The sequence below is a fragment of the Lolium rigidum genome, chromosome 6 (assembly GCF_022539505.1).
Source record: "Lolium rigidum isolate FL_2022 chromosome 6, APGP_CSIRO_Lrig_0.1, whole genome shotgun sequence".
In the NCBI taxonomy this organism is placed as follows: Eukaryota; Viridiplantae; Streptophyta; class Magnoliopsida; order Poales; family Poaceae; genus Lolium; species Lolium rigidum.
This window is the reverse complement of record NC_061513.1, coordinates 160,536,484-160,545,325: the sequence shown is the minus strand read 5'-3', so window position 1 is coordinate 160,545,325 and position 8,842 is coordinate 160,536,484. Positions and strand designations below refer to the sequence as shown.

Sequence of the window (8,842 nt, the reverse complement as noted above, 5' to 3'; positions counted from 1 at the left end):
ATTTGCGCAAGGTCAGATGAAGAATTATAACCGACGCCTGACGACCCCAAGTGGCTGGTCAAGCCGCAGCCAATTATATAGGATTGGCATAAAGAGTCAAGCGCCTCTAAAGTTTAATTCTCCCTGCGGCTTTGCTATAGCTCCAGCTTTAGTGACGCGAGAGAGTTCGATCCCAATCAAGATTCGAGCTTTTTCCTCAATGCATGCACTCTCTCTCCCTTTTGACATTTGGAGCAAAGTCAAGGAAAACAATAGCAAGACAACACCCCTTTGACAAGTGTATAGAACAATGCAGTAGAGTTAAATTGCGTCTAGCCGATGAGTTCAAATCCGGACGCGATCATCATCTTCGTCTTCTTCTTATCCCCTAGCTAGCTGCTGCAAGCCGTGCCCACCACTTGGCTTCGGCTTTGACTTTGTGGGATCGAGTCATCGCTAGCGATCGATCGAGGCCGTCCCCGTGCCACTCTCTCCTAAATTAATCAATCCTCCAAGTATACGCGTCTATGTACAGACGACGTCCCTACGCTCGCGTATATATTAGGGTTGCCGGACCGGCCTGCCACTTCCAAAAGTCAACCCCATCCGGCCAAACCAAGGCTGAGCTGCACGCGTCCTCCTCTCTCCCTCACTCCGTCAAACCAAGCGCTCGACGGAGCTCGGTCGTCGTTCATGTGCGGCGTGCAGCCGCGGCGCATGGAGCACCTTAACGACTGGGACCTGCAGGCCGTCGTGAGGAGCTGCGCCACCTTAGTCCCTTCCTCCCACCCCGAAGACGACCGTGCCGGCCCTCCTCCTCCTCCTTCCGCGGCGCCGGCGACGGTCAAACGGGAGCCACGTGAGCTCGTCCGGGGACCGGCCGCAGCCAAGGACGCGGCGCTGTACGACCTGGAGTACCTGGACTTGGATCGCAAGCCCTTCCTGCTCTCCGCAGCACCGTCCTCACAGGCGTGGGCGGCAGCGGCAGACGACCGCCACGAGGTGATGATCTCGTTCCCCTCCGCGGCGTCCACGTCCGGCGCTCGGCCGCGCCTGCCGCCTGGGCGGAAGCCCGGCATGCGCACCACCACCCCACGGCCCAAACGGAGGTAAGTTCATTTTGATCATTTCTGCTTCGCGCGCAATTTTGGATGAAGAAGCTAGCTACGGAGTAGTAGAAGAGGAGTGCTAATCGGAGGTCGTGTTCTTGGTGGCACTTGCAGCAAGAAGAGCCAGCTGAAGAAGGTGGTGTGCGAGGTGCCGGTGGCCGACGGGGGCGTCTCCTCCGACCTCTGGGCGTGGCGCAAGTACGGCCAAAAGCCCATCAAAGGATCGCCTTATCCCCGGTAATTAATTACTACCTTAATTAAATTAGCAAACCTCCCTCGACCTAAACTTACCATTTCCACGCGTTGCAAGTCGTCGTCAGTCGCGTCACTAACTCACTAGCTGCTCTCTTTTCGGACAATCTCGCTGTCTACTCGTGCATACTTACCTTGGGTCGTATATTGACACGTACTGCTGCTTGTACGAGCCGATCAGCAAGAAATCGCACCGTGATCACGGATTTCAAACACTTTGGTATAATTGCAAAGTCAACAGCACTATAATAAAGCCTCTAGACTACTCCAAGTGTACTTTTGCAGTAACATGCATGACCTAGTCTTTGACCGAGCTAATTAGGTCATTACACTTCACGTGTACTTTTGCAGTACAACATGATTCCTGTACTCGAGTACTCCGTACTAGCCTTAGTACAGGGTACAGGTCACTCCAGGTGTATGTGTATGCCTTTGTTCGAAATAACAGAATTGCTAGTTTTTAGTAGACTGAGAACGAAGCTCATGCTTAGTAGACTCCTACAATATTGAATTTGCATCGTGTCATGTGCTTGAGCTGCAAGTCGGGTTGCAACTGAGACTTTTTTAATGGATTTACAACTAAAAAAAATAGTTGCAATTTAAACCGTTAAATTTGCTTTGTTATCCGTGTTAATGGTGAGTTTAACATGGATAGCAAGAACGAAGTTAGAATTAGTCACACCCTTGAAATAAGGCTCTCTAAATTCCCCGCAAGAAAAGGGTGTATGTGTACTGAATTTTGCTCCCATTCTGATCATCAGGGGATACTACAAGTGCAGCAGCATGAAGGGATGCATGGCCCGGAAGCTGGTGGAGCGCAGCCCGGCCAAGCCCGGCGTGCTCGTCATCACGTACATGGCCGAGCACTGCCACCCCGTGCCGACGCAGATCAACGCGCTCGCCGGAACCACCCGCCACAAGTCCACCCCGGCGGAGGACCATCCGACGACGTCGCCCAACAGCCAAACCAAAGACGGCGGCAACGCCCACGGGGCGGCGGTGAAGTGCGAGGACGAAAGCAACGAGACGTCGGCGATGGCTGTGGACTGTAGCGCCGACGATGCAGCGGCTGATGACGATAGCGAGTTCTGGCCGGCAGGGCTGGACCTGGACGAGTTCTTGGCGCCCGTGGACGGCGACCTGGATCAGGTTTTCGAGGAGGACGGCGTCCTGGGACGACGGCTCTCGCTATAGCTGGAGAGATCAGTGTAGCTATAACTTATATAGAATTGACAACTTTTTGCCGTTTTTGCTCACCTATTTGCGAGGGAGGGCTCACAAAGCAAGCAGTATAGGCATTTTGGGTGTGCGTGTGTATGATTTTGTCATGGTCCCTCTCAACAGCAATTGAAGATTTCTTTTCTTCTGTCTACTTGCTAGTGGTATTCTGATCTTGTATCCATGTAACTGTGGTTCGTCTCTCACTACAACGAACGCACGGAGGCAACAAGAACTAACCAGCTTTAACTTCTATATTCAATCAAACTACAGGTACAAATGCCGCTCACAATGGCAAAGCAGATAGTACACTCTGAAGATCATACGGGCAACCCACTAGTCACAACTCTTCGTTCTTTCTTTTTGCCAGCAGGGAAACTCTTGACTAGCCAATTTCTCAGACAATCAATCACATATAAAAATTCAAATGCAATCAAACGGATCATGTACGAAATCAGAACAGACTGTGACGGCTAAATAAGAAGAGGCATACTTCAGACAAAAAAGAGCACCATTTCACAGATGATAGTTCCACCATACAAGTTACGTTTTGCACTTCCTACCACAGATGCCCAGCTGTAGCTTGCAAAACTAGGAATAGGTACTTAGAAGCTAACATGTCACGCAAACAGCTTAACAATACGGAAACGCGATGATGAGCTGACATACTTAATCCGACCGAAATTGATCTGTAAGTCCGCAGCCAAGTCATGACTCGCAACCAGGATTTACAACATGGATGATCTGAATTCATCAATACTCCCACTTCTTCAGCTCCATTCCATCAGGGGGGCTCCCTTCCACAGGCTTTTTCCCAACATCTTTCCAGTTGGTTGAGAGAACCGTACCATTGGACTCCACCTACAACAGCAGACAAGTTGTTCACAGACAGTACGTAAGTAGTATGATCTAAGCATGAGAACAGTCTGCCAGCCATACAAGCAGAGGTCAATTGACAGAAGGGAAATAACAAGGATGGAGATCACATACAAAAGACTTCATCATTGCCCTGCGCATGTCTTCATCTGCATCACTGTAGATCTCACGGAAAAACTTGTTCAATGCAGCATCACCATCAAGTTTTTCATCCTTCTCCTGTTACAAACTCAAAATAATGAGAAACTTCAATAGCAGTAGAGAAAGCTGATATTAATTGCACACAGGCAAACCTGTTTTTTCACTTCAGCCTCCAACTTATCCCAGTCCTTTTTGGATTTTGATGATGGATAAGATGGCCTCTGGGCTGATTCAGCTGTAAAACATGTAAGATATGAATGTTTCATTCATAAATGGAAGACGATACATTGTTCATCTAGTAACTATACTATAAGGTTCAGGCTTATACTACCTTGGTAACCATAATGCAAACTTGGAACACTAAAAAACAGCCTGACTGAAAAAAAGTAAGCATGGTATGGAGGTTTATGTACAAACAGGAGTCAGCATCATCTGTTTTTTTATGTTGTTTTCTTATACATCTGTTGCCCTCAGTGCGAACCGAAAGTATCATCCACACACATGCAGGAACCATCATATATTTTATTAATGACATGTCAGGAACACATCTTTTATGTTGGCAGCAGATCATGGCTCAGAATTTGGATTTCAGCAAAGTTGGCACTGCTAACGATCATCAGATTAAAAATACTCCGTAATTTAATTGCATGTAGGGTAAGAGAAAAAAAGTTGGTAGAAGGCTTTAGTATCTACACATCAAAACAACATCATGTAGTCAACAAGGGGGTTCAATCACAGCAAACTTTTCCAACCAAACAAGCTAACAAATTTACCCGTATTCAAGAAATTACCTGGTGCATTTATCTTCTGAGGAGCCTTTGGTTTACCCTTATAATCCAATGATGTCCAAGTTATCGGCTCAGCTTTTGCAAGGCGTATTTCGACCTTTGTAGACAATACCATGTATTTGCACTTCTCTGGGATGATCTGATTGTCAACAAACAAACAAATCAATGATGTAAATCTTGTCATAGATAGAAATACAGTTAGTAAATTATATTATTATATAAGTAATAACAAGCATAAATTCTGGATCCCCGGGTGTAATTGACCAACAAGAAAGCACAGATCATCCCAAAATTCGCATGATGAAGTCCAGAACCATGTATTTACAAATTGTTTATAACATGTTCCCAAAATAATAACATATTTATGGACTATTCACTAGCAAATGTGAGAATATGCTTTTTGAGGCCCTGTATTGAATACATGGAAGCAGATCCCATATTTTTACCGCATTGAGCTCTTAGCAGACAAAGCATTGAAGAGAAATAGCAATACAACATGTACTGTTTGCAATGTGCAAGTCGAACGACAATATTGTACCTTTGAAAACAGACGAGGCTGAAAATGGTATGGCTCCTCACCAGGAAGTTCAATTGAGACACTCAGCTAGAAAGTGCAGCTCGATTAGTCAACAGTGAAATAACAACTGATTTGGAAGAATATGTGACAGAAACACACCATCTGTTCACCGAAATCAACAACCACACTGTCAGCAGGAACACCCTTGGCAAAAATTGTCAGTACCACTTCTGAAGTACTATTGTAGTAGTCATGCCTGCAGCATAAAATGCATTACCAGAAAATGTTAGCATCAATCCACTTTTCAGGGCATATAAACATTAATCTTTCTTTCAGATAGATACACTAATATTTCTTCCTTGAATTATGTACACTTGTGAGCCTATAAATAAGGTGGTAAATAATGTTGTAACCTAAGGTATTACCTCCGCTCCGAAATGTAAGCCTTTTTAGAAAGCTAAACTTTCTAGAAAGGCTTACATTTCAGAACGGATGTACTCCCTCCGATAACATATTACTTGTCGCTAGCATGGACGTATCTAGAACTAAAATATGTCTAGAAACATCCATATTAGAGACAATTAATATGGATATGAGGTAAGAGCAGCTTTTAGTTGATGTAACTAGATGTCTCCAAAAATTCAAAAAGTTAGTGCATAGAAATGAATGTGCCCTGGGAGAAGTGAGCATTATTGAAGGAACTATGCACTGATTACCTGTATTTGGGCTTGCTTGGCACTTCTACAGTTGGCTGTGCATTCTCCATACTTGCACCATCCTCCTTGTCTTCAGCAGCAGTAGCCACAGTTGTAGCCCCAGAAGTTGTGGCTGGAGCCACAGCAACAGCAGCAGCACTCTTTACTGGCACCTGGCTAGCCTCCTCTGAACAGATAATAACAAGTTAATAACCAATAACCCAAGTACTAAAAGTGTGAATAAGATAGAGCAACAGAAAATATCATATGCGGCTTCAGAAATTCTAGCATGTTCTGAAACATTGGATAATCAATATGCACTTGTTAATTATCAGTACACAATGCTATTATGAGAAACAGAAGATAACAAGTCAAAACATGTGCAAACATAAAGATCATATATTCTCATAGTTGCATGCCAAAACTAAACAATATCACTATGTCCATCACGCAATCACTGACCCAAAAAGGTTTCACTCACCAGCGATGCGATCATCACATTCTTTCATCAGACGAGTAAACCTTGAGTCACCAGATGCATAGGAAGAACCCACCTCAAGAGCAGCCTTTGCAGTTTGGTATTCCTCCAGCTTGATGCATGCCGAGCTGCAACCAAGATTTTCTTATCACATAAAAATGAATATGCAATATGTAGCAGTGTGCCATTAGAAAAATATTTAACAAATGAAGCAAATAAATGCATCACTAACCCTTTGCGAAGGTACGCTTTGTGCATCGAAGGATCAAGTTCAATTGCTTTGTTGGCATCAGCTACAGCCTCTGCAAGACAAATTAATATGCGCTCAGTGCACAGTTTTGCTTTATAACGAAAATGCAATTACTATTAGTAAACAAGTAAAAAAAACATGATATAGCTATCACATCCGTCCACAAACGTAGGTGATTTTAGCCAATGGCACAGAAATGAAGGAATTAGCCTCAATGACCTATTCATGAGTAATGATCATGAGGGGATAGTAAAAAATATTGAGGATAGCCCCTAGAAACTAACAAACTATATTTGCAGACATACTGATTGGTTAATTGAGCAGGCATAAGAATCTAGGGCTAAAGTTCACAAATGAGTTACAACTGGTACTCAGAAACTGAAATGACGATGTTGTATGCATAGTGCGGCACTAAGATTTCAAACCATTCTATAGGTAATGAGCAAATAAATAAGCCACGTGACAAGATTCATGGTTGACACACCCAGATAAAGGTTTCATCAATATGTAACAGAGGAAACAAGTACATGTCACAAACAAACATGAATTAGGCGCCATGAATATTCTAACAAGTATAGAACATGGCTATGAGTCACAACTTAAAAATATTAGCCCGCGTCATGAAAGCAATCACATGACAGCAAAACAAAGTGCCTCTTGAAGTTGAATTTACAGATATGCCACATAACATATTTTTTCTTCATTAGATAGAGTAGAACAGCTAAATAACGTTATTGCTGCAATTAATATTGTAATATTTCGACGATAAAAGGCTACATAGTCGGAAACATTCAAACATGGATCTCTAGACCTCCCTGAGAAAGGAATCATATTACTAATAATTCTCAAATTAGCAAGTATCCCAACATATAACCATAGACAGTGGGATTTAGTGCCCACAGACAGACTGCGTAGGGGAACTTTTGCTACCAAATTGTTCTGTCAAACACATAAATATAAGCTGTAGCTGTAACAGTTTTTCACAGGCAAGCAGTTCACGATGCACCAAACTGGAGAAAACAAAACGTGCAGACAACCAAATAGTTAATCAGAAGACAGAAATACAGACGCACTCCTAGCCAGAGTCTTCTTCTTTTCCTTCCTACTGTTTCACAATATAGTACCCAAGTTTTAATAAGAGATTAATGTAACATTCCATGCCACCACATTAAATCTCACTCCTTTTCAAGGGTAGACCAAAAAGGCTGTAATGTAGAAACAGAAAGCAACAACAGCCCTCTACACAACCAGAGATCAAGCAGCCCACTCATATAATCACATTCCTTGTTCACAGGTCCACACCAAGTTTGACAAAAAATCACTAGGTGATGAGCAGGAAAGCAAGCACTAACCATATAGCATCTCAACAAGTCGTGCAATGACTATAGTAAGCATGCCGCAAAGCTACTCTACCTCCATATCTTCCCAAGCCTATGCACTCCGGGAAAGTCAAACCCTTTAGGAACCGAACTTATTTCACCCAAATCTGTGCGCTACCCCTATCGGAGAACTTCTTTGACTCGCCCGAACACTTGGACACGCAACACGAATGGCGTAAGCGATCGGAACGAGAAAAAGAAAGTTTTTTTCTTACAAGATGCGAAAACAAAGCTGATTAGGGCTTTATTTAAGCGCGCTTGACCTTCGAAATAACCCTAACCTACAGTCGCATCGCCGCGCGGGAAACGCGACAAGCAGCAGCCGAATCAAACGCATCTACTACGCCCAGAACAACAACGCAAACATCTCGATTTCACCCACGCCCTCGAGACAAATCTTCACGTAAGCAAACGAATCGAGCAGAAGGGGAGCGGGAGGCACGTACCGGTGTAACTTCCGAGCTTGATGTGGGCCTGGGCGCGGTCGGCGTAGAGGTCGGCGGTGGCGGGGCCGACGTCGATGGCCTGGGAGTAGAGGTCGACGGCGAGCTCGAAGTCGTCGTCGACGAAGGCGGCCTTGGCCTTGCTCTCCAGATCCGAGGCGGCGGCGGCCATGGCGTCTGCGGCGAGGTCGGAGGGGGACGACTCGGCGAAGACTTGGGGAGCGAGCACGAGGGAGAGAGATGGACGGTATTTGGTGGGGATCCAATGGTGGATAAATGGCCTCTTAAGGGCCCGTGGGGCTGTTTCTAGAGCCTTCCGAGGGCTGGGCTGGGCTGGGCCGGGCTGGGCTTGCACCTTGCAGTTGCAGTGCATAGCAAGTTCTCCATCTTTTGTATTTTTTGCTTTTTCGTCCCTTTTTCTTTTCTCTTTCTGTCTTTTGTGCGCACCAAGCCTTCCTATTGTTTTGCTTTTTTTGAACACGGCAAGTTTCACGAATCATTGGTTGGTTAGCATCCTGCAAGCTGTGTAGGGTTAAGGTGGTGACTTCTGACTTGCTTGTAGTGTTGGTATTTGGGGTCGCGATTAGCCGATTAATTAGGGTAGCACCCATGTGGAGTCGATGGCTTGTCGTGCCAGTGGGGATTAGAATATGATGATGGAAGGTCAATGCTAATTGCTAAACGCTCCATGGCATCTTCACAAGATAGGTATTCTCA

General features: G+C 44.9%; 2 protein-coding genes across 3 annotated transcripts; one reads left to right on the top strand and one right to left on the bottom strand.

Moving 5' to 3' along the window:
• The first annotated feature begins 519 nt into the window (after positions 1–519).
• Positions 520–2,749, top strand: LOC124660122 (probable WRKY transcription factor 27). Its single transcript, XM_047197912.1, has 3 exons — positions 520–1,088; positions 1,203–1,325; positions 2,102–2,749. Exons 1-3 carry the CDS (start codon positions 673–675, stop codon positions 2,532–2,534), a joined length of 972 nt encoding a protein of 323 aa, XP_047053868.1. The 5' UTR covers positions 520–672; the 3' UTR covers positions 2,535–2,749.
• Positions 2,750–3,051: 302 nt separating this feature from the next.
• On the bottom strand, positions 3,052–8,351 carry LOC124660120 (protein SGT1 homolog). Of its 2 annotated transcripts, none has more exons than XM_047197911.1 (10): positions 8,129–8,347; positions 6,286–6,355; positions 6,057–6,181; positions 5,597–5,762; positions 5,040–5,136; positions 4,902–4,967; positions 4,367–4,502; positions 3,728–3,810; positions 3,549–3,653; positions 3,052–3,419 (listed from the first exon to the last, which is right to left on the bottom strand). In XM_047197911.1, exons 1-10 carry the CDS (start codon positions 8,295–8,297, stop codon positions 3,312–3,314), a joined length of 1,125 nt encoding a protein of 374 aa, XP_047053867.1. In that variant the 5' UTR covers positions 8,298–8,347; the 3' UTR covers positions 3,052–3,311. The 2 variants fall into 2 exon arrangements, 1 of the variants encoding a protein (XP_047053867.1); XR_006989799.1 differs by having other exon boundaries at positions 3,401–3,419; positions 3,549–3,658; positions 3,732–3,810; positions 8,129–8,351.
• Between the last annotated feature and the right edge of the window lie 491 nt (positions 8,352–8,842).

Excerpts from the sequence above, each read along its gene's own strand:
- LOC124660122 (XM_047197912.1), top strand. The coding sequence starts at position 673 with ATGTGCGGCGTGCAGCCGCGGCGCATGGAGCACCTTAACGACTGGGAC. Across the intron at positions 1,089-1,202 it reads ACCCCACGGCCCAAACGGAG|CAAGAAGAGCCAGCTGAAGA; the intron begins GTAAGTTCATTT and ends TGGCACTTGCAG. Across the intron at positions 1,326-2,101 it reads AAAGGATCGCCTTATCCCCG|GGGATACTACAAGTGCAGCA; the intron begins GTAATTAATTAC and ends TCTGATCATCAG.
- LOC124660120 (XM_047197911.1), bottom strand. The coding sequence starts at position 8,297 with ATGGCCGCCGCCGCCTCGGATCTGGAGAGCAAGGCCAAGGCCGCCTTC. Across the intron at positions 6,356-8,128 it reads CAAGCTCGGAAGTTACACCG|AGGCTGTAGCTGATGCCAAC; the intron begins GTACGTGCCTCC and ends TTTGTCTTGCAG. Across the intron at positions 4,503-4,901 it reads AGCCTCGTCTGTTTTCAAAG|ATCATCCCAGAGAAGTGCAA; the intron begins GTACAATATTGT and ends GTTGACAATCAG.